Below are 24,172 nucleotides of genomic sequence, written 5' to 3'. Positions count from 1 at the left end.
TTTTTTTCGAATATTCGCTATATTGCTATATATTCTTGTTTTAGAATATTACGAATATTCGAAAAAATGGTTATAGCAATATAGCGAATATTCAAGAAAAAAACGAATATAGAGCAATTAAGCTAATATAGCGCTATAATCTTTTTTTTAATAGTTGTAATTTTTTTTCAATCTGAACTTCAGATGAGAAAAAAATTACAACTATTAGACAAAGAAGATTATAGCACTATATTGCTCTATAGCAATATAGAAAAATTGCTCTATATTAGTTTTTTTTTTGAATATTCGCTATATTGCTATATATTCTTGTTTTAAAATATTACGAATATTCGGAAAAACAAAGTTATAGAAATATAGCGAATATTCAAAAAACAAACCAATTTAGCTAATATAGTGCTATAATCTTCTTTGTCTAATAGTTGTAAGTTGAAAAATTAGCAATAAAAATTAGCATTACGAAAATTCGCATATTACTCGATCATTATTTGCGAAATATCGCGAATTCGTATATGACCCCTGCCGCTCATCACTAGAGATGACCAATACTTTTCTTTAATGAGAACCTCAGCAGGATCAACCCCATTAAACTAGGCATATTTTCTGGTTGGGTTGACCCTGCTGATTAAAATGATACCTGTCTTGTCAAAATCAGTTGAGGCAATCCCAAGAAAAGATTATGTATACGCTTTATGCAAATAAGGGGTCCAGCGCACCGAGGGCTGTCCCTAGTCCAACCTTCCCCTTCCCTCTCTGTGCACCTCAGCTCCTCCGCTTTGCAGTGCTGGCCACACCCTCTACACCCTCATTTGCATAAAGAATGTGAGTCTTTCTCTGGAACGCCACGACTGATTTTCACAAGACAGATATCATTTTGATCAGCAGGATGAACCCTGTTCAAATGCTTGATTTAATAGGGTTAATACTGCTGACAGGTGATATTTAACTATGTGTCTCTAAAAGTCGTCTTATTACAACAACTTATCCCCTATGCACAGTGTCCCCAGTATTCGGTCCCCTGTTGATCACAAGTAGTGATGAGCGAAGTTTTGAATTCGAATCGGCTGCTTCGCCAAACTTCAACAAGAAATTTGATTAATTATGAATTACTTCATCAAAAATTACTTTCCATTGTATGGAGCTGGCGTAAAGATGGGGAATGGCGATCGTTCCCGTCATTTAACTCCTCAGATGCTGCGTTCAACATTGATTTTTAGTGTCTGTAACTCACATTAAGCTGCTCAGGGGTTAATCAGTGGTTAAAAAAAAGCCACTGGCTCGCAGAGAGGCCGTCCACTCCCATCTTGATTAAAGAAAACCCGCCAAAGGACCTGCGGCGAGCGTGATGACCTCACCACATGATCACGCTGGGCACGCATGATGACGTCATCACTGATGTATAATTTTTTTTATTTTCAGCCACCATTTCAGTAAAAATTGATTCATTACCATGAAAAGCGGATAAACTTGGCCTTGTGGCGAATTAAATTTTTTCTGAAATTTGGATCGAAGTCCTCGTCGGATACTTCGATTCGCTCAACAGTAATCACAAGAACAGGGGCCCAGGTTCTCACATTTGAATGGAGCGGGGGGGATTCCATTCAACTCTGCTCTTGTACTTGTACTTGTACTTGAATGAAGTGGATGACACCCATGCATCTCCCCCACTCCATTCAAACAGGGTAAAACAGCCCCATTCTCGTGATGGGTAGAGTTCCCAGCAGTTAGACCCCCGCCAATGATGCCCTGTTCTGTGGATGAGGGATAAGTTGCTTTAATGAGACATCTTTAAACACATGGGAGGTGGGGGTGATTTATCAAACTGGTGTAAAGTAAAACTGACTTGCTTGCCCATAGCAACCAATCAGATTCCTCCTTTCATTTTCCAAAGGAGCTGTCCAAAATGATAGGTGGAATCTGATTGGTTGCTATGGGCAACTAAGCCAGTTCTGCTTTACAGCAGTTTCATAAATGACCCCCATGATGTGCAGTGTTACCATGCCCTTATCTTTCTCAGAATGCACCGAGATTACATCAATGTATAATCATTTGATTTGTGTATGGACAGACTGGTTTGCAGCATTTAAAGTGAAAGCATTAAGCATTAAAGCATTAAAATAGCATAAAGCATTAAAATAGAAAACGCCTGGTACATTCTTGTCGCTATAACTTGTTGGTATTTAATTTTCCTGGTCAGACACAGCTTTTCAGTCACTAAATATGTTCCATGTAGATAAAGATAATTGCACTTTATGTCATTCCCTAATATATTAGCGTGGGTTCATCAAGGCAGAAATTAGACTTTACATTTGCTATTACTCTGGAGCAGATAGAAGTACATTCTGCAGGCGCTGTACTTCTATGAGGCCGCTTAGCGCAGAGTGCTCCTGCAGTGTCCCACAGCAAGTGGTAATGTACTGTGTTTCATACATAGTCCCAAAGGCTGTGTATGTAGAGAGCAGCGGGTTCCTAGCTTCTGTTGCTAGGCCAGGCTGGCACCACCCTTCCTCTCTAGGAGGAAATACGTCAGTCTAGTGTGAGCTTTGGGTATGTGTGCAGCAAAGACCAGAGCTCAAAGGGATTCTGTCAACCAGATTATGGCCATAGAGCCATTCATAGGTTATGGTAGTTCTGTCAATCACCTTTGAAAAGAGACCAAGGGGCTGTGACAAAAACGTCTGGGGAGCCCAGCCGCACCCATTCTGAAGGAGCCCAGCGCCGCCCCACATGCCAAAGTCCCTTCCTTGCTCCCCCGACGTCATTCAAAGGACTCAACATAATCTCGCATGAGTGCCTGTACTCCTTAGGCTACTTTCACACTAGCGTTAATATTTTCTGGTATTGAGATCCGTCATAGGGTCTCAATACCGGAAAAAAAACGCTTCAGTTTTGTCCCTATTCAATGTCAATGGGAACAAAACGGAACTGAACAGAACGGAATGCTCCAAAATGCATTCTGTTCCGTTCTCCTACCGGAGAGCAAAACGCAGCATGCTGTGGTTTGCTTTCAGTCCTGGGATGCGGAGCAAGGCGGACCCCCAATGCAAGTCTATGGGCAGGGATCCGTTTTCTCTGACACAATAGAAAATGGATCCGTCCCCCATTGATTTTCAATAGAGTTCATGACTGATCTGTCTTGGCTATGTTAAAGATATTACAACCGGAACCGTTCATAACGGATGCTGATGGTTTTGCTGAACCCTGTCGGATCCAGCAAAAATGCTAGTGTGAAAATAGCCTTACATAAGCGCCTGCGCGGTCTTCCATCCCTGTACCGGCATGAGCTTCAGGGAACAGCCCAGTGTGCATGCAGCACAAGTGATCCTTGAAAAACCTATACCATAGACTTCAATACATTAATATTGCCGCCTAGGGGGTCTGTGATTTCTTCCTATGAATCCCTGCCACAGCCCCCTCTTGTCTTACTATAGCCTCCCAGATGTTGCAGGCACTATTGACTGTGGCATCTGAAGAGCTAAGTGTCCTTGAGCAGAGTTTTCTCTGATGACGGACATTCTCCACCAGTGTCAGCTGTGTAACAGCCATCACCCACCGGCTATGGCACTGGATCAGCTACTGAGCCAGCTCCAAATCCGAAGGATAGGTCATCAATATGTACTGGCTGTGCAACCCCTTTAAACTCCCAACATATACAGCAGATGTCGCCAAGGGGTTAAATATTGATGACCTATCCTCTTGTAACGGTCTTGTACAGTTCTTCTGTTATTCCTCCTAGAAATGCATTAACTAGTTGAGGATATGGCCTAATACACTGACATTGTCCAATTAGTGCTGCAGGTAACTATATAGGCATGCCTCCTCGACTAGGGGAATGATAGCACGCAGTTTTCAATTTATTCATCCAAGGTTTGAGTCCGACCAAGGACAACATCTGCATGGAGTTTGTATGTTCTTCCAGTGTTTGTGTGAGTTCTCTGGTTTCCTCCCACACTCCACAGACATACTGATAGGGACCTTAGATTGTGAGTTCTATTGAAGACAGCAGGCAATGAAGATGTCTGTAAGGCTACTTTCACACTTGCGTTTTGGATTTCCGTTTGTATGATCTGTTCAGGGCTCTCACAAGCGGTCCAAAACGGATCATTTCGCATTCTAATGCATTCTGAATGGAAAAGGATCCGCTCAGAATGCATCAGTTCAGTCTCCATTCCGCTTTGGAGGCTGCATTATCTGAACGAATCCGTCCATGACGGATCCGCACAAAACGCGAGTGTGAAGGTAGCCTAAGGCGCTGCGCTGCGGAATATGTCAACGCTATATAAGTGAGTAAAATAAGATAAACAGCTCTGATCTAAGCCCTGTGCATGGCGGTAGTACCGTAGAGGTCCCCGTGGCTCCCAGTAGTTGCCTTTGGCTATGACAAGTTAAAAATTAATTGAATAAGAATTGTCATTGTCTATATGGTTTCAGTGATCGAGTTACAACCAGACGACACATTCAATTCTGCTATTCAAACATAGAGTAATCCACCTAAGTGTCAGCCATGTTTAAATGTTAATGCGGCACCTTCCGGAATTCTAATAATGACCTAAGTCCACTCTGTTCCCGTGTTTGGGAAACATCGTCATCTGCTCAGAAGGGAATCTTACACTTTAAAGCCCAGGAGACTCGCAGCGGGGACGTTTTGTGTGGCTTTTTGCTTGCACAGCCAGAGACTTTGGGCATGATCTGCTCCTTCTCCTGTCATCTGTCAGTGACTAGAGGATTGGTAACTCAAGGGGCCAAGACGGCGTCACGGGTTCCTCACTGCTGAGCGGACACTTATTCCTTTATGCAGACAATACTCGGAAAAGTGGTTCAGGTAGTTGAAGCAAAATGTCACTTTTTCTGTGCACGTTCCCTTTGTCAAGCTGCAGTGGTAGTTTTACAGGTAGTAGTCCTCCACCATGGAGCATCTCAGATTGGAAGTTATTGGCTTTAATACTTGCATTTGGTTTACATTTTATTCACTTTCTATATATTTGGTGATGTTCAAGATTGTGGTTAGTTGTATTGGGCTATGGTGTCGACAAATGTAACATATGCTGTAAACTTCACATTTTAGTTGATGAGTCGCGTTGTCTTCTCTTGTACTGAAGTCCATTGATATTGTTAGTATTAGGTTGTATTAAGGGGTCGTCTCACTCATTGTCCATATTGCCTCCTTTGCTAGCTTGATTAATTTTTTCATCACATTTAGGCTACATGCACACCACCGTGACGTTTTTTGCTGTCCGCAAACCGCGGATCCACAAAAAACGGAAGCTGCCTGTGTGCCTTCTGCAATATGCGGAACGGAACGGGCGGCCATTGATATAACTGCTTATTCTTGTCCGTTTTGCGGACAAGAATAGGACATGTTATATTTTTTTTGCGGGGCCGCGGAACGGAGCAACGGATGCGGACAGCACACGGAGTGCTGTCCGCATCTTTTGCGGCCCCATTGAAGTGAATGGGTCCGCATCCGAGCCGCCAAAACGGTGGCTCGGATGCAGACCCAAACAACGGCCGTGTGCATGAGGCCTTATACAGTGTTGGTATTCAGGGGTTACGACCGCCCTGCAATCCAGTAGTGGTGGTCATGCTAGCAGACTGTAGGAAAAAGTGTCAGCCTCTCTGATGTCTTTGACCACAGGCTGGTGCTTTTTCCTATAGTGTGCAAGCACGACCACCGCTGCTGGATTGCATGGTGGTCATAACCCCTGGATACAAGCAGTGTATAATGTGATGGAAAAATGAATCCAGCCAACAAAGGAAGCAATATGGACAATGACAATACATTAGGAAGTGGCTTGTATTAACTTTGCAATATTCTACATAATAAATGTATTTTTACTAAAGTGAGACAACCCCATTAAATATCATCTGGGTCACATTGTTAGGTTCATACCACTTATGTTAAGATATAGAGATGAGCAAAGCGACTTCAGATGCTACATCCCAAGTCGCTATAATACTGCATGGAGATTCATCTCCATACAGTATTAGAATGTATGGGCTCCGATGAGCCCAAGCCCCTTATTCATGAAGTCGTGGGCAACTTCATTGAATAACTTCGCTAATTGATTATTACAGTGAAAAACATTGGAACCAAACTTGACTTTGGTTCCAAGGTACCACTCGGAACAGAAGAAGAGTTCTGTTCCAAGTTTTGAAGTGTTTTTTTTCTCTGTAATAATCGATTACCGAAGTAATTTATCGAAGTCTGGCGTGACTTCATGAATAACTTACTTCGGCTCATCGGAGCCCATACATTCTAATACTGTACGGAGACGAATCTCCGTAGAGTATTATAACAAATTTTTTAACGAAGCGGCTTTGGATGTAACATCCGAAGATTGCTTCGCTCATCTCTATTAAGAAATATAGAAAGAGGGTTGTTGTTTTTTTATTTTTATTAGATTTGTCTTGCCTTCTCTAGCGAGGGGGAGGGGAAAATAAGGTCATTTTTTGTTTATATTATTTTGAGTGTGTAAACAAACCCCTTATTCGAGGGTATCGGATGGGGAATTGTTATCTTGATGTTTTTAAAGTGAACATATTTAAATAATGAAAATAAAAAAATTTATATGGAAAGTATTATGGAATATAAGTCTATCAAGAAAAAAAAACAACAGCCGACACTACCCGATCAATCTGGATAGACCCTTATCAGCACTAGATCAATAGCGATATTAGGTGCTGCTCTGCTCAATAGAGACATATAAATACTAAGTAGTAAGAAACACAAGTAGCGGCACTAACCATTATGTTCACTTTGCAGCTTCATTGGAAATAAAAAAGGGATCGGACACAGGCACTGCACAATAAAATCAGGCAACAGCAGTTTCGCGCACCTTGCACTTTGTCAAGCCTAGACAAAGCACAAGGTGCGCGAAACGGCTGTTGCCTGATTTTTTGGTGCAGTGCCTGTGTCCGATCCCTTTTTTATTTCCAATGAAGCTGCAAAGTGAACATGATGGTGAGTGCCGCTACCTGTGTTTCTTACTACTTAGTATTATGGAGTATAGCTTCATATCCAAGATAGAAAAGAGGGCTTCTAAAGATATGTCAGGTCTCCAATGCTTCTTTTCCTAGACACAATATACAGTTAAGTGGACGCTGAGTTCGCACAATGTGCATGCACAGCACCTCTCCATTCACTATGGGTGTTCCAAATATACTACCATAGCAGTGAATGGATTTAAAAGTTGTGCATGCGTGGCCACTCCTCATTTCACTGCCATAGGACCTCCAGAATAGCCAAGCACTCATCTATTTTCGGAAGTCCCATAGAGTTTAATTTACAGTGGTCGCATTTTTGCAACTTGCTCTCCATTCACTTTGCCATTCTTGAGATAGCAGAAGTTCCCAGAGGTGGGACTTGCACTTATTGGACATTTTTGGCATATCCTACCAATATACCATAAATGTCTCTATGGGAATAATAATCCTTTCTGCTTATCTACTTATCCGCACTGTGACTGTATAATTTATTTAAATTGACTCTTAGAAAATAAAAATGCATCAATTTTTCGACTGTGCAGGTTTGAACGTGTTACGTCAGTTCATTTATGACTTCAGTGTGAGAAACAATGGCTGCCTAACTTGTGATTTGCACGAAAGAAGACCAACGTGCGGTGGTTTGGTTTTTGTGTGGTCTGAGGGTGTGCATGGTATCAATATTTATTGAAAACTTTGGCTGTGATTCATCAAGACCGGTGCAGCACACATCGGTCTTGATGGGGTTTGCATAGCCGGAGGAGGCATGTCATATTTGACAAGGCTTAGGCCTCATCATGAATTACGTTTCTCCTCTGGGTCTATGTGCAATGCAATAAAATCTACTGTGGCTCGAAGCTGCTGTAAATTTCAGTCATTATTCACACCAGTTTCTGGAGTAAATAATGATGAATGACCCTGATGACCCTGACCACATCAAGCCCTTGACACTCCCCCTTTAAAAAAAAAAGGCTGATGGAGGCTGGACGGGCCGATACGTGTCCTCAATGTGTATGATGTGATAAAGAAAGAGATGTTTTGAAGACAAAGAGAGTCTGATGGGATTTTTTGCTACATTTCCATTGCCGACGAAATCGAAGACAAGTGCTGACCATTTTTTGCAAGCCATGAAGAAGGAGCAGGATGTCCGTCCGCGACTGATGAACACTGAGGCTCCTTTCACACGAGCGAGTTTTCCGCGAGGGTGCAAAGCGTGAGGTGAACGCATTGCATCCGCACTGAATCCGGACCCATTCATTTCTATGGGGCTGTGCACATGAGCTGTGATTTTCACGCATCACTTGTGTTACGTGAAAATCGCAGCAAGCTCTATTTTGTGCATTTTTCACGCAACCCAGGCCCCATAGTAATGGGGCTGCGTGAGAATCGCAAGCATCCGCAAGCTAGTGCGGATACGGTGCGATTTTCACGCACGGTTGCTAGGAGACGATCGAGATGGGGACCCGATCATTATTATTTTCCCTTATAAAATGTGCCCCTTAGTTCTAGAATTTCCCAAAATGCTATTCTATTTGCAAAGCATGACAACTATACTGAGTACATGTTATTCAATTTTCGACGATTCGTACCCTGTCAGCCAGAGATCTGTGCAATATGAAAAGCTTCTGCTTCTCTAGGTAAAAGAAATTAGGAGTAACAGATTATGTAATGACATAATCATAAGACCAGTAAACTCCTTTATCATTGCTTTTATACGCTGTCAGCCTTATCAAATTCTTCTGAAATAAAATATCATCTTAGTTATGTGACCTAGCACACATTGGGGCATGTTCATCAGCGCCATGATGACCGTTTTCTGTTGCTCAAGCCATATTTATCAAGCCACCGCCAACTTTTCGGGGAAAACTTTCTGAAAGTGGTAGAAAAAGAGGGGTGAGTACAGGCTATTTGCCCCCACTAAAGGCAAAGTAATATTCCCTGATTAGCGTCCATTATGCGGAAGAGGACTGCAAACAATAAACTAGAGTTCCATGTTGAAGGACCACTTAATGGTGCACCAATATTAGTGAATATCTTCTCTTTGTTGGAGATAGACACTTCTTCATATCTGAACGTTTTGATAGGAACCTCAGGCCAGAAGGGCAGGATCTCCCAATTATATAAATCATTAGTTAGGTAACTTTTTAACAAGGTCGTTTCCCCCGGTCAGAAGGCTTGGGGAATTGACTGTCCAAGGGTCACGTCACAGGAATGGGGCAATATATATCCCTATTTAAGATTAGTCTCGCATAATGCAAATCACATTTTGGTATAGTTTAATATTCTACACAGAGTGTATATCCCGCCGAGCTGGCTTATTAAATGTGGAATAAGAGAATCTTCAAAGTGCCCACGGTGTGATGAACAGCGGGCAGTTTTCCGGCACAGGCTTTGGTTATGTCCGGATCTTAAAGCTTACTAAAAAGAAAAAGAAAAAAAGAAAAATAAGTAATAGTGAATATCTCCATCGATTTGAAAGTGAATCAGAACATTTAGACTAGATTTATATTTTAAAACCTGTCTGAGAATATTCTGGACAGATTGATTTTGGTGGTAACTTGATGATCCTAGACTACTCGTAGGATGTGCAATGATAGCCTACAGACATTACCATGATACAATTAGACCAGATGGACACAGACATCTAACTCATATGACTTCGCACCTTGTGTTGCGGTCAACAGGGTATACGTTATGTTTGCACTATACAACCTTGTCTACCTACCAACAACAGAGCAGATGTCACCTCAGTCGTGGCACATGAACTGTTTCTTCCAACATTCAGCAAAATATAGCTTTGTGTACGATGCAAGACAGCGCTTTTTATTTCTATTATCTCTCTTTCTAGATGGATCCTGTGCAAAAAGCAGTCATAAACCATACGTTTGGTGTTTCCATTCCACCAAAGAAAAAACAAGTCATTTCTTGCAATGTCTGCCAGCTTCGTTTTAATTCTGATGTAAGTATATGATATTCTCACAAATAAAGAGGAGGCTATTGGTTATTATTAGATTAAAGATTGTCTGGCCCCTAACTCAAAATTACTTAAAGGGGTTTTCCAGGCTCTTGATATTTATGATCTATTCTCAGGACAATCATTAATATCTTATCCGTGAGGGTCCGACTGTAGCTCATCAACCATTAAAGTGAATAGGAGTTTAGCTCCAGTAACTAGGCACGACCACTACACTTTGAACGGTGGGGATGAAGGGTGCTGAGCCCACACTTATTAGATATTGATAACCTATTCCACACCTTTCCAAGCAGCTTCGTTCCTGCTCAGACTGTCCCATCCCCTGTGGACTGGAAGTGTGACGTCTCAGCGGTAAGGTCTAATTGGGCACATATAACTGCTGAAGCCAGTGAATGGCTGCAGCAGTGCACGTGATGATGGATGGGACAACACACTTCCAGTTCACAGGAGACTAGAAGCTGCAGGGATAGGACCATCAACGCTGGAACAGAGCTGCTTCGACTAGGTGAGCAGCACCTTTTTTTCTTACACACATTCCAGCCCTCTATTAACTTTGAGTTAGGGCTTGGACAACCCCTTTAAAGGGAGTCTGTCACCACATTTTAGCATGTTAGACCGTTAAAATAGGGTTTTGTGATCCACCCAGAACATAAAAACGGTACCTTTGTTGTAGAAAACGGACTTTTCTTTTTGCCGAAAATGAACTTATAAGATTATGTTCTGAGCCCTCTCAAGTGCCCAGGGCGGTCTCTCAATCCTCGGAGCCCCAGGCAGGCACCTCCTAAACGGCTCATAACCCCACCCTCCGTGCGCCTCTGCCCGCCCGTTTACTCCTCTCCCCTGTCCTTTTCCACTGTGGCTGTGCGGTCCAAATTGTAGCGGGCGCATGCGCAATGCGATGCCCGCTCCTGGCAGGGCATCGCAATACCTACTGCGCATGCGCCCGCTACGATTTGGACCGCACAGCAGCAGTGGAAAAGGACAGGGGAGGGGAGTAAACGGGCGGGCAGAGGCGCACGGAGGGCGGGGTTATGAGCCGTTTAGGAGGTGCCTGCCTGGGGCTCCGAGGATTGAGAGACCGCCCTGGGCACTTGAGAGGGCTCAGAACATAATCTTATAAGTTCATTTTCGGCAAAAAGAAAAGTCCGTTTTCTACAACAAAGGTACCGTTTTTATGTTCTGGGTGGATCACATAACCCTATTTTAACGGTCTAACATGCTAAAATGTGGTGACAGACTCCCTTTAAAGGGGTTCTGCCAAGTAAAAAGTTACCCCTTATTCCATGTGCTTCACTTGGCTATGTCCTATAGAGAATGGGGATCTCTTGTTCCCATGTTGATGGTGTGGAACACCAAGCATGCGACCTACCACTCCATCAGGGTGGAGCAGTGTGAGTCTCAGTGGTCAAAGCCCCATCAATCAGATAGTGGATAGGGGGTAACTTTCATACTTGGCACAACCTCTTTATCTGCTACATGATGTCCACAAGTATTAATGAGAAATATCACTTACTATGTACCAACCATGACATGTATTTTATATATGGAAGTATCCTTACCTAGAAGCATTGTTTGTAAGAAAGAATAGCTCTGTATAAATATCATCCATAGAGGTCTGTATGACAGCACACATAGGCAGTATAGCGCTATGGAGCCAAATAGCTTGCGTGCATTGCCGTGGAGGAATCGTGATCTTGGCTCTGCCCGGTTTTAATCTGTATAAGGCAGATCATGTAATATTACTATGATTATCATTAGGGTACGGCCACAAGTTCAGGTTTCCTGATGCAGTTTTGGAAAACCAGGAGACAATCACAAAAGGAGAGAAAGTATAAAGAACAGATACAGATCTCATCTGTTTTTTGATTCACGCCTGTATCAGACCATTTTATGGCTCTTAACGGGATTGTCACACCACCAAAATAGCTTCCTAAATAGCTGTAATCTGGAAAGCAGAGCTCTTAGAGGTGCAGATTTTGCCAAAAGTTGGCAATGTATCTGCCATGCCAATTTAATCACCATGCTGAGATATCTTCCTCAGTGTCTTTAGGAGGACATCTCAAATGGCGTTTTGGGAGAGTAAAACATCAGAGACCTATTCTCAGTTGGGTACTGATCCCTTGAGCCTTCGACATTCAGGAGCAGTGGTTCTCATGTAGATGAACCAACATCCACCAAAAAAAACATTGATGACCTATCAGTGTCATTCTCATGTAACCCTTTTAATGCTGGAACACCATGAGAGAAGATCGCCAGTATCTCTCTCCCATACAATTAGCACCTTATTCATCAAGCAGGACAAACAAAATATCTGGCCGGAATAGATGCCCCATCAATTCTCATTCATAAATATGTGGATAAATCTGCCCCATTGTGTTTTTATTTTTGGGATCGCATACATATATACACATGCTTTACAGCCTATGACGTGACCCCTCTATAGACTTCATTGTACGCAGTATGTTGTAGGCTATAGGCCATTTATACCTGACTTTATGCATAAATGGGAATAGTAACCCCCTTAACCACTTCAGCCCCGCTAGCTAAAACCCCCTTCATGACCAGAGCACTTTTTACACTTCGGCACTACACTACTTTTGTCACTACCAGAGCTTTGAGACGTTCTCAAAGCTCTGTGTCTCCACCCCTGTGATGATGTCACTTAGGGTTGGAGGTTTTCTCACTGTTCTGTTTCTCCGCCCCTGTGATGAGGTCTTACTCTCAGCTGTCTCTCCTGCGTTTGATTTCTCTGCCTTTAAATCACCCCTCCTCCTATTGCAGGGCGTGGATTATATTTCTCCTTTCAGTTGTAGCTCTGCCTTGAGTATCTTCACTCCTTTAGCTACTAGTTCTCTGGACCTGTGTTCTGCTGCTGCAAGCACTCCGGATATTGCCAGCGGTCCTTGGATCCGTCTTCTCTACGGCTGCAGCTCCATCAGCTAAGTGTGCAGACTTTGTTATGTACCTGGTGATTTCCTGACTGGATCTGAGGTGGCCCCGGTTCCCTCCTTATTCTGTGCAGGGCATCGGAGGCCGTGCCCCTTCCACTATTGTAGGGGTTACAGGGCTCATCAGTCTAAGGTACGCGGGCATGCCTCGTTCCACCATTTGGATCCGGGCATGTGCTTTAGCAGCATAGGGAGAGTGTTGAGGGTCTGACAGGGGTCACCCTTTCTCTTCCCTAGTTTGGGTCCGGTCAGTAGCTCTTTTTACTGTGTATACTCTTGTTACCCTTAAACAGCCGTGACATTATAATCCACCAAAACCGTCCTTGTTGACATGGATCCGCTTTCTGACCTGGTTGACCGCATGCAGGGTCTTTCTTTGGAAGTAGCGGATCTCCGTCAATCTCTGACTCAGCTACAAGCATTGGGCTCTGCTCCGGCTCATGGAGTCTGTTGCGAGCCAAAGGTCTCACTTCCGGAAACGTTCTCCGGGGGCAGTGAGAATTTTGTTCGCTTCAGAGAGGCATGTAAACTCCATTTTTGTTTGTGTCCCCACTCCTCTGGTAATGAGGAACAGAGGGTGAGGATTGTCATCTCCCTGCTCAGAGGTAATGCTCAGACTTGGGCTTTTTCGCTGCCATCAGGGGATCCTTCCCTGCGATCCGTGGAGAGGTTTTTTGTGGCCCTGGGGCAGATATATGATGACCCGGATCGTGTTGCTCTGGCAGAATCGAACTTACGTGTTCTATGCCAGAACAAACTGTCTGCGGAGCTTTATTGTTCTGAATTTCGGAGATGGGCAGCTGATTCAGGCTGGAATGATGCTGCACTCCGAAGTCAGTTCTGTCATGGTCTCTCAGAGGGTTTGAAAGATGCCTTTGCTTTCCATGAGAGACCAACATCCTTAGAGTCTGCCATGTCATTGGCGGTACGCCTTGACAGGCGTCTAAGGGAAAGAAACAAGACCTCTCCCTCCAGCCATTGTCAGTCTAGGGGCAATGGTGCGGACTCATTCAGTATGCAGGGGTCTCATCCTGTCTCGCCCCCCTCTGAGGAGGAGCCCATGCAGCTAGGCCGTCTTGCCCCTGATAAAAGAGGATTTAGTCCTCAGAATATGGTGTGTTTTTGTTGTGGGGGCATAGGTCATTTGGCAAATGTTTGTCCGTCTAGGAGATTCCTGAACTGTACTAAGAGCGATAATAAGAGAAAAACCTCAAGAGGTGGATCATCAAGTTCTGCTTCATCTGCTACTTTGGGCAAAGTTGATGTGGGAATTGATGCTTTTCCTCTGACCTGCAGTTCCCGTTTTCTCCTGTCTGCCAGGGTGGCGCTAGAGAGCAAGGTCATTCCTTGTGAGATTTTTGTCGATAGTGGAGCGGCCGTCAATCTTATTGACACTCAATTTGTAGCTTTGCATGGGTTTCAGGTTTGTACATTAGAAAAGGATATACCTGTTTTTGCTATTGACTCTGCCCCACTCTCACAGAGATCTCTGAAAGGCATTGTTCACAATATCCGGCTAGCTGTAGGTGACACTCATGTGGAGGAGATATCTTGTTTTGTCCTTAACGGATTGCCTTCTCCTCTAGTTTTGGGGCTACCCTGGCTCACTAGACATAACCCCACTATTGATTGGCAAGGAAGGCAAATAAATGAGTGGAGTGACTTTTGTAGAGAGAATTGTCTCACAGCCACTCTTGCTGAGGTGTCTACTAAAACTCTGCCATCATTTCTCTCTGATTTCTCGGATGTGTTTTCCGAGAGCGGTGTTCAGGAGCTACCTCCTCACCGGGAGTTTGACTGTCCCATTAACCTCATTCCCGGCGCCAAGCTGCCAAAGGCTCGCCTCTACAATCTCTCACAACCGGAGAGACTCGCAATGCGAACCTATATCTCTGAGAGTCTCGAGAAGGGGCATATTCGTCCCTCAAAGTCGCCTGTTGCCGCGGGTTTTTTTTTTGTTAAAAAAAAAGATGGCTCTCTGAGACCTTGCTTAGATTTTAGGGAGCTGAACCGTATCACGATTCGCGATCCCTATCCCCTTCCTCTGATCCCGGACCTCTTCAACCAAATTGTTGGGGCCAAGGTGTTTTCCAAATTGGATCTGAGAGGCGCGTACAACCTGGTCAGGGTCAGAGAGGGGGATGAATGGAAAACGGCCTTTAATACCCCTAACGGGCATTTCGAGAATCTCGTTATGCCTTTCGGCCTGATGAATGCTCCGGCCGTCTTTCAGCATTTTGTTAATAGTATTTTCTATCATTTAATGGGGAAATTTGTATTGGTGTATCTTGATGATATTTTGATTTTTTCCCCTGATGTTCAGACTCATCAGGATCATCTTTTTCAGGTCCTGCAGATACTGCGGGAAAATAAACTGTATGCCAAGCTGGAGAAATGTCTTTTTATGGTATCAGAGATTCAATTTCTGGGTTTTCTCCTCTCTGCTTCTGGTTTTCGCATGGATCCGGAGAAGGTCCGTGCTGTGCTGGAGTGGGAGCTTCCTGAAAATCAGAAGGCATTGATGCGCTTTCTGGGTTTTGCTAACTACTACAGAAAGTTCATTTTGAATTATTCCTCTATTGTCAAACCCCTTACTGACATGACAAAAAAGGGGACGGATTTTTCCTCTTGGTCGGAGGAGGCGCTTGCAGCCTTTTCTAAGATTAAAGAGAGTTTTGCGTCTGCTCCCATCTTGCTGCATCCCGATGTTTCCTTACCTTTTATTGTTGAGGTGGATGCTTCCGAGGTGGGTGTGGGTGCAGTTTTGTCCCAGGGCCCCTCTCCTGCCAAATGGCGACCTTGTGCCTTTTTCTCTAGAAAACTCTCCCCGGCAGAGAGAAACTATGATGTGGGAGATAGGGAGTTGTTGGCCATCAAGTTGGCTTTCGAGGAATGGCGCCATTGGTTGGAGGGGGCCAGGCACCCTATCACCGTTTTTACCGACCATAAGAATCTGGCGTACCTGGAGTCGGCCAGGCGTATGAATCCGAGACAGGCCAGATGGTCTCTGTTCTTCTCCAGATTTAATTTTGTTGTTACTTTCCGCCCTGGGATCAAGAATGTGAAGGCTGATGCTCTCTCTCGCTGTTTTCCGGGAGGAGGAAACTCCGAGGACCCGGGTCCCATTTTGGCGGAGGGGGTTGTTGTTTCTGCTCTATATTCCGATTTGGAGGCCGAGGTCCAGGCTGCCCAGTCTGAGGCACCTGCCCGTTGTCCCTCCGGGAAGTTGTTCGTGCCTCCTGAGCTACGTCACAAACTCTTTAAGGAACATCATGATACAGTTCTTGCTGGTCACCCCGGGAGTAGAGCCACGGTAGATCTCATTGCTCGGAGATTTTGGTGGCCGGCTCTTCGTAAGTCTGTGGAGGGTTTTGTGGCGGCTTGTGAGACGTGCGCTCGCGCTAAGGTCCCTCGTTCACGACCTTCAGGTTCCCTTCTCCCGTTACCCATACCTTCCCGTCCTTGGACACACCTGTCCATGGACTTTATCACGGATCTTCCTCGTTCCTCGGGGAAGTCGGTGATCCTGGTGGTCGTGGACCGTTTTAGCAAGATGGCTCATTTCGTTCCTTTCCCTGGTTTACCCAATGCTAAAACGTTGGCGCAAGCTTTTGTCGATCATATTGTTAAATTGCACGGCATTCCCTCTGAGATTGTTTCCGATAGAGGCACGCAGTTTGTGTCCAGGTTCTGGAAGGCTTTCTGTTCTCGCCTGGGGGTTCGGCTGTCCTTCTCTTCTGCTTTTCACCCGCAGTCGAATGGTCAGACTGAGCGCCTCAATCAGAATCTGGAGACATATTTGCGCTGTTTTGTGGCAGAGAACCAGGAGGATTGGTGTTCATTTCTCCCTCTTGCTGAGTTTGCTTTGAACAACCGTCGTCAGGAATCTTCTGATAAGTCACCATTTTTTGGTGCATATGGGTTCCATCCGCAGTTTGGGACATTCTCGGGAGGGGCTCTTTCTGGTTTACCTGAGGAGGAGAGATTTTCCTCGTCTTTGTCTACCATTTGGCAAAAGATTCAGAGTAATCTCAGAAAGATGAGTGAGAAGTATAAGCGTGTGGCTGATAAGAGACGTGTGCCTGGTCCGGACCTGAATGTGGGTGATCTGGTGTGGTTGTCTACAAGAAATATTAAACTGAAGGTTCCCTCCTGGAAATTGGGCCCCAAGTTTATTGGGCCTTATAAAATTTTGTCAGTCATCAATCCTGTTGCCTTCCGCCTTGATCTTCCACGGGTTTGGAAGATACATAATGTTTTTCACAGATCTCTCTTAAAACCATATGTCCAGCCCACGGTACCCTCCTCTTTGCCTCCTCCTCCGATTTTGGTTGATGGCAATCTGGAGTTTGAGGTTTCCAGAATTGTGGACTCTCGCATTGTCCGCGGTTCTCTTCAGTACCTCGTTCATTGGAAGGGTTATGGTCCTGAGGAGAGGATGTGGGTTCCGATGTCGGACATTAAAGCCACTCGCCTTATCAGGGCATTTCATAGGGCTCATCCTGGGAAGGTGGGTCCTGGGTGTCCGGAGTCCACCCGTAGAAGGGGGGGTACTGTCACTACCAGAGCTTTGAGACGTTCTCAAAGCTCTGTGTCTCCACCCCTGTGATGATGTCACTTAGGGTTGGAGGTTTTCTCACTGTTCTGTTTCTCCGCCCCTGTGATGAGGTCTTACTCTCAGCTGTCTCTCCTGCGTTTGATTTCTCTGCCTTTAAATCACCCCTCCTCCTATTGCAGGGCGTGGATTATATTTCTCCTTTCAGTTGTAGCTCTGCCTTGAGTATCTTCACTCCTTTAGCTACTAGTTCTCTGGACCTGTGTTCTGCTGCTGCAAGCACTCCGGATATTGCCAGCGGTCCTTGGATCCGTCTTCTCTACGGCTGCAGCTCCATCAGCTAAGTGTGCAGACTTTGTTATGTACCTGGTGATTTCCTGACTGGATCTGAGGTGGCCCCGGTTCCCTCCTTATTCTGTGCAGGGCATCGGAGGCCGTGCCCCTTCCACTATTGTAGGGGTTACAGGGCTCATCAGTCTAAGGTACGCGGGCATGCCTCGTTCCACCATTTGGATCCGGGCATGTGCTTTAGCAGCATAGGGAGAGTGTTGAGGGTCTGACAGGGGTCACCCTTTCTCTTCCCTAGTTTGGGTCCGGTCAGTAGCTCTTTTTACTGTGTATACTCTTGTTACCCTTAAACAGCCGTGACAACTTTCACCGTTTATCGCTCGGTCATGCAACTTACCACCCAAATGAATTTTACCTCCTTTTCTTCTCACTAATAGAGCTTTCATTTGGTGGTATTTTATTGCTGCTGACATTTTTACTTTTTTTGTTACTAATCAAAATGTAACGATTTTTTTGCAAAAAAATGAAATTTTTCACTTTCAGCTGTAAAATTTTGCAAAAAAAACGACATCCATATATAGATTTTTCACCAAATTTATTGTTCTACATGTCATTGATAAAAAAAAAATGTTTGGGCAAAAAAAAAAAAATGGTTTGGGTAAAAGTTATAGCATTTACAAACTATGGTACAAAAATGTGAATTTCCGCTTTTTGAAACAGCTCTGACTTTCTGAGCACCTGTCATGATTCCTGAGGTTCTACAATGCCCAAACAGTAGAAAAACCCCACAAATGACCCCATTTCGGAAAGTAGACACCCTAAGGTATTCGCTGATGGGCATAGTGAGTTCATAGAACTTTTTATTTTTTGTCACAAGTTAGCGGAAAATGATGATGATTTTTATTTTTATTTTTTTTCTTACAAAGTCTCATATTCCACTAACTTGCGACAAAAAATAAAAAATTCTAGGAACTCACCATGCCCCTCACAGAATACCTTGGGGTGTCTTCTTTCCAAAATGGGGTCACTTGTGGGGTAGTTATACTGCCCTGGCAATTTAGGGGCCCAAATGTGTGAGAAGAACTTTGCAATCAAAATGTGTAAAAAATGACCGGTGAAATCCGAAAGGTGCACTTTGGAATATGTGCCCCTTTGCCCACCTTGGCAGCAAAAAAGTGTCACACATCTGGTATCGCCGTACTCAGGAGAAGTTGGGGAATGTGTTTTTGGGTGTCATTTTACATATACCCATGCTGGGTGAGAGAAATATCTTGGCAAAAGACAACTTTTCCCATTTTTTTATACAAAGTTGGCATTTGACCAAGATATTTTTCTCACCCAGCATGGGTATATGTAAAATGACACCCCAAAACACATTCCCCAACTTCTCCTGAGTACGGCGATACCAGATGTGTCACACTTTTTTGCTGCCAAGGTGGGCAAAGGGGCACATATTCCAAAGTGCACCTTTCGGGTTTCGGAGGCCATTTTTTACACATTTTGATTGCAAGGTACTTCTCACACATTTGGGCCCCTAAATTGCCAGGGCAGTATAACTACGCCACAAGTGACCCCATTTTGGAAAGAAGACACCCCAAGGTATTCCGTGAGGGGCACTGCGAGTTCCTAGAATTATTTTATTTTTTTTGTCACAAGTTAGCGGAAAATTATGATTTTTTTTTTTTCTCTTTTTTCCTTACAAAGTCTCATATTCCACTAACTTGCGACAAAAAATAAAAAATTCTAGGAACTCGCCATGCCCCTCACGGAATACCTTGGGGTGTCTTCTTTCCAAAATGGGGTCACTTGTGGCGTAGTTATACTGCCCTGGCAATTTAGGGGCCCATATGTGTGAGAAGTACTTTGCAATCAAAATCTGTAAAAAATGACCGGTGAAATCCGAAAGGTGCACTTTGGAATATGTGCCCCTTTGCCCACCTTGGCATCAAAAAAGTGTCACACATCTGGTATCGCCGTACTCAGGAGAAGTTGGGGAATGTGTTTTGGGGTGTCATTTTACATATACCCATGCTGGGTGAGAGAAATATCTTGGCAAAAGACAACTTTTCCCATTTTTTTATACAAAGTTGGCATTTGACCAAGATATTTTTCTCACCCAGCATGGGTATATGTAAAATGACACCCCAAAACACATTCCCCAACTTCTCCTGAGTACGGCGATACCAGATGTGTGACACTTTTTTGCAGCCTAGATGCGCAAAGGTGCCCAAATTCCTTTTAGGAGGGCATTTTTAGACATTTGGATCCCAGGCTTCTTCTCACGCTTTAGGGCCCCTAAAAAGCCAGGGCAGTATAAATACCCCACATGTGACCCCACTTTGGAAAGAAGACACCCCAAGGTATCCAATGAGGGGCCTGGAAAGTTCATAGAAATTATTTTTTTTCGCATAAGTTAGCGGAAATTTTTATTTTTTTTTTGTTTTTTTCTCACAAAGTCTCACTTTCCACTAACTTAGGACAAAAATTTAAATCTTTCATGGACTCAATATGCCCCTCAGCAAATACCTTGGGGTGTCTTCTTTCCAAAATGGGGTCAGTTGTGGGGTGTTTGTACTGCCCTGGCATTTGAGGGTCTCCGCAATCATTACATGTTTGGCCAGCATTAGGAGTTTCTGCTATTCTCCTTATATTGAGCATACAGGTAATGAGATTTTTTTTTCCGTTCAGCCTCTGGGCTGAAAGAAAAAAATGAATGGCACAGATTTCTTCATTCGCATCGATCAATGTGGATGAAAAAATCTCTGCCAAAAAAAAAAAATGGAGGGGAAAGGCGTCTGCCAGGACATAGGAGCTCCGCCCTACATCCATACCCACTTAGCTCGTATGCCCTGGCAAACCAGATTTCTCCATTCACATCAATCGATGTGGATGAATAAATCATTGCCGGGATTTTTTTTTTTTTTTTTTTATACAAAGTTTTTGCCAAAGCATAGGAACGCCGCCTCCTCCTCAGCTCGTATGCCTTGGCAAACGTATCTGTTACTGCAGAGGAGAAAATCCCGTCTTGCAGCGCCGCATACACCGACTTGCGTGTAATCTGACAGCAGCGCAATGCTTCTGTCAGAATGCACATCGGTGCTGCAGCTGGTCGTTCGGTTGGTCCACCTGGAAGGTAAAAAAAAAAAAAAAAAAAAAAACAGGCCGCAACGCAATAATTTTATTAACTTTGCAACAGAACATATAAACTTTAACTTTTTTAACTGAACATTAACCTTTTTGCTTACTGGTGTTTTTTATTTTTTTTTTTATTTTTTTTTTTACCTTTATAGAACAAACCTCTCCTTCCCCATGGGTCAATGTGCAAAGCGCAAATCGCCCAAAGATGTGGCGAAGTGCGTTATGCACTTTGTCCCATGTGAAAGGAGACGTTTGCAGCAGCAGTGAGTGAATGGGCCCTAATAGCCCTGTGTGCCTGTCCTGGTGAGATGATCCCTATGCTAATAGTGTACCTGTGAGTGGTACTTCCGGAAACACTCTCCAAAGCATAGAGAGTCAGGACAGAAATAGCGGGTGTCACGCCTTATTCCACTCCTGCTACAGACACGACATCTTTTTCGGGGTGACGGTTGGGTTGAGGTACCAGGAACGACATTGGGGAAATGTCGCTCGTGTAGACGGCTAACTACACTGGTGGATGGGGCCACGGAACCTCCTGGATACAGGAGGTTCTCGATGATCTCTTCCTGAAATTTGAGGAAGGATCCAGTTCTCCCAGCCCTACTGTAGAGAACAAAACTATTGTACAGAGCCAATTGAACTAAATATACAGACACCTTCTTATACCAGCGTCTGGTTCTGCGGGAAACTAAATACGGAGACAACATCTGGTCATTGAAGTCCACCCCTCCCATGAGCAAATTATAGTCGTGGACTGAGAGGGGCTTTTCAATGACACGGGTTGCTCGCTCAATTTGTATTGTCGTGTCTGCGTGAATGGAGGAGAGCATGTAAACGTCACGCTTGTCTCTCCATTTCACCGCGAGCAGTTCTTCGTTACACAGTGCGGCCCTCTGCCCCCTTGCAAGACGGGTGGTAACGAGCCGTTGGGGGAAGCCCGCGCGACTAGTTCGCGCGGTACCACAGGCGCCAATCCGTTCTAGAAACAAATGCCTAAAGAGGGCCACACTTGTGTAAAAATTGTCCACATAAAGATGGTACCCCTTGCCGAATAAGGGTGACACCAAGTCCCAAACTGTCTTCCCACTGCTCCCCAGGTAGTCAGGGCAACCGACCGGCTCCAGGGTCTGATCTTTTCCCTCATAGATCCGAAATTTGTGGGTATAGCCTGTGGCCCTTTCACAGAGCTTATACAATTTGACCCCATACCGGGCGCGCTTGCTTGGGATGTATTGTTTGAAGCCAAGGCGCCCGGTAAAATGTATCAGGGACTCGTCTACGCAGATGTTTTGCTCTGGGGTATAAATATCTGCAAATTTCTGGTTGAAATGGTCTATGAGGGGCTGAATTTTGTGGAGCCGGTCAAAAGCAGGGTGGCCCCTGGGACGGGAGGCGGTGTTGTCACTAAAGTGCAGGAAACGCAGGATGGCCTCAAAACGTGCCCTGGACATAGCAGCAGAGAACATGGGCATGTGATGAATCGGGTTCGTGGACCAATATGACCGCAATTCATGCTTTTTTGTCAGGCCCATGTTGAGGAGGAGGCCCAGAAAAGTTTTAATTTCGGAAACTTGGACTGGTTTCCACCGGAAAGGCTGGGCATAAAAGCTTCCCGGGTTAGCGGTGATAAATTGTGTGGCATACCTGTTTGTTTTGGCCACAACTATGTCTAAAAGCTCCGCAGTCAAGAACAGCTCAAAAAATCCCAGGGCCAAACCGATCTGAGCTGTCTCAACCCGAACTCCAGACTGGGCAGTGAAAGGGAAAACTACAGGTGCGGCTGAAGTTGGGGACTGCCAATCAGGGTTTGCCAGCACCTCTGGGATTCTAGGGGCTCTACGGGCACGTCTTTGCGGTGGCTGCGACGGGGTCACTACTGCACGTGCCACCGTACCAGCTTCAACTGCCCTTCTGGTGCTCGCTACTTCACCAGGTTGTACGGCAGTGCTGGTACTAGGTCCAGGGAGGGCTGGGCTGCTGGTGTATGCCTCACCACGTAATCCGACAGCACCAGCCCCACTCTGCTGCTCTTGAAGCGGATCCTGCGCAACCTGCGGTCTAGAGACACGGGGCCGGGTACGCCTGGTGCTATCAGGGACCTCAGCCTCCTCGTCCGAACTTTGGGTCAGAGAGCCACTGCTTTCTACAGGTTCGTATTCTGACCCGCTGGATTCATCAGATGAGGGTTCCCACTCCTCATCCGACTGGGTCAGAAGCCTGTAGGCCTCTTCAGAGGAATACCCCCTGTTTGACATTTTGGGCAACTAAATTTAGGGGTATTCCCTGAGACTACCCAAGAAAAAAAAAGCAAGCCTGTCTTACAAAAGGGAGGCTAGCGAAGTACCGGAGGCCGCTGCGGTTGATAAAAAATATCAAAACAGATTTTTTTATCGCCGCAGTGCGTGGAAAGTGATTGTGCAGTGATCAAAAAAATAAAAATTTTTGTCACTGCGGTGGGGCGGGTGTGGGCGAACGCACGTGTGGGCGACCGATCAGGCCTGATCGGGCAAACACTGCGTTTTGGGTGGAGGGCGAACTAAAGTGACACTAGTACTATTATAGATCTGACCGTGATCAGTTTTGATCACTTCCAGATACTATAAAAGTACAAATGCTGATTAGCGATACGCTAATCAGCGAATAACGGACTGCGGTGCGGTGGGCTGGGCGCTAACTGATCGCTAACTACCTAACCAAGGGAACTAAACTATACCTAAAACCTAACGGTCAATACCAGTGAAAAAAATAAGTGACAGTTTACACTGATCACTTTTTTCCTTTCACTAGTGATTGACAAAGGGGTGATCAAAGGGTTAATTGGGGTTCAGGGGGGTGATCTGGGGCTAAAGTGTGCTGTTTGGTGTACTCACTGTGTAGCCTGCTCCTCTGCTGGATCCAACCGACGAAAAGAACCAGCAGAGGAGCAGGCAGCCATATAACAGATCATATTTACAAATATGATCTGATATATGGCTCTGTGATTGGCTTTTTTGAAAATCATCAGCTTGCCAGCCGCGATCATTGGCTGGCAAGCTGATGACGAAATGGTCCTCTTCGAAATGCCGGCGCGAACTGCGCATGCGCGGGCCGCATTTCGCGTCATCTCGCTTTTTTTTCTTAAAATATGCAAGCTGAGACCAAAATAAATAATTAAAATGAGTTCCCTATTTTGTGTCAGTCGTTTTGATATTTAATATGTATAGTTTCACATAAAAGGTATGATAATGATGAAGACTTGGTTGCCATGGGCATTTGTGTTTTTCTATTGTTTTCATTATATTTTTAATTTTT

At 44.7% G+C, this 24,172-nt stretch overlaps 1 protein-coding gene across 3 annotated transcripts in view; it reads left to right on the top strand.

Annotated features, from left to right (window-relative positions):
* ZNF385B (zinc finger protein 385B) overlaps positions 1–24,172 on the top strand; it is a 732,466-nt gene that overhangs the window by 589,794 nt on the left and 118,500 nt on the right. For 2 of the 3 annotated variants that reach the window (XM_044304850.1, XM_044304852.1), the window contains one exon: positions 9,827–9,937. The exons of the other annotated variant lie outside the window; for it this stretch is intronic. In XM_044304850.1, coding sequence (XP_044160785.1) covers positions 9,827–9,937 — 111 coding nt within the window. The remainder of the gene's footprint in view (positions 1–9,826; positions 9,938–24,172) is intronic. 3 annotated transcript variants of the gene reach the window in all.

This window comes from Bufo gargarizans, chromosome 8 (genome assembly GCF_014858855.1).
Source record: "Bufo gargarizans isolate SCDJY-AF-19 chromosome 8, ASM1485885v1, whole genome shotgun sequence".
Classification (NCBI taxonomy): Eukaryota; Metazoa; Chordata; class Amphibia; order Anura; family Bufonidae; genus Bufo; species Bufo gargarizans.
This window is presented reverse-complemented; position numbering and strand designations above follow the sequence as displayed.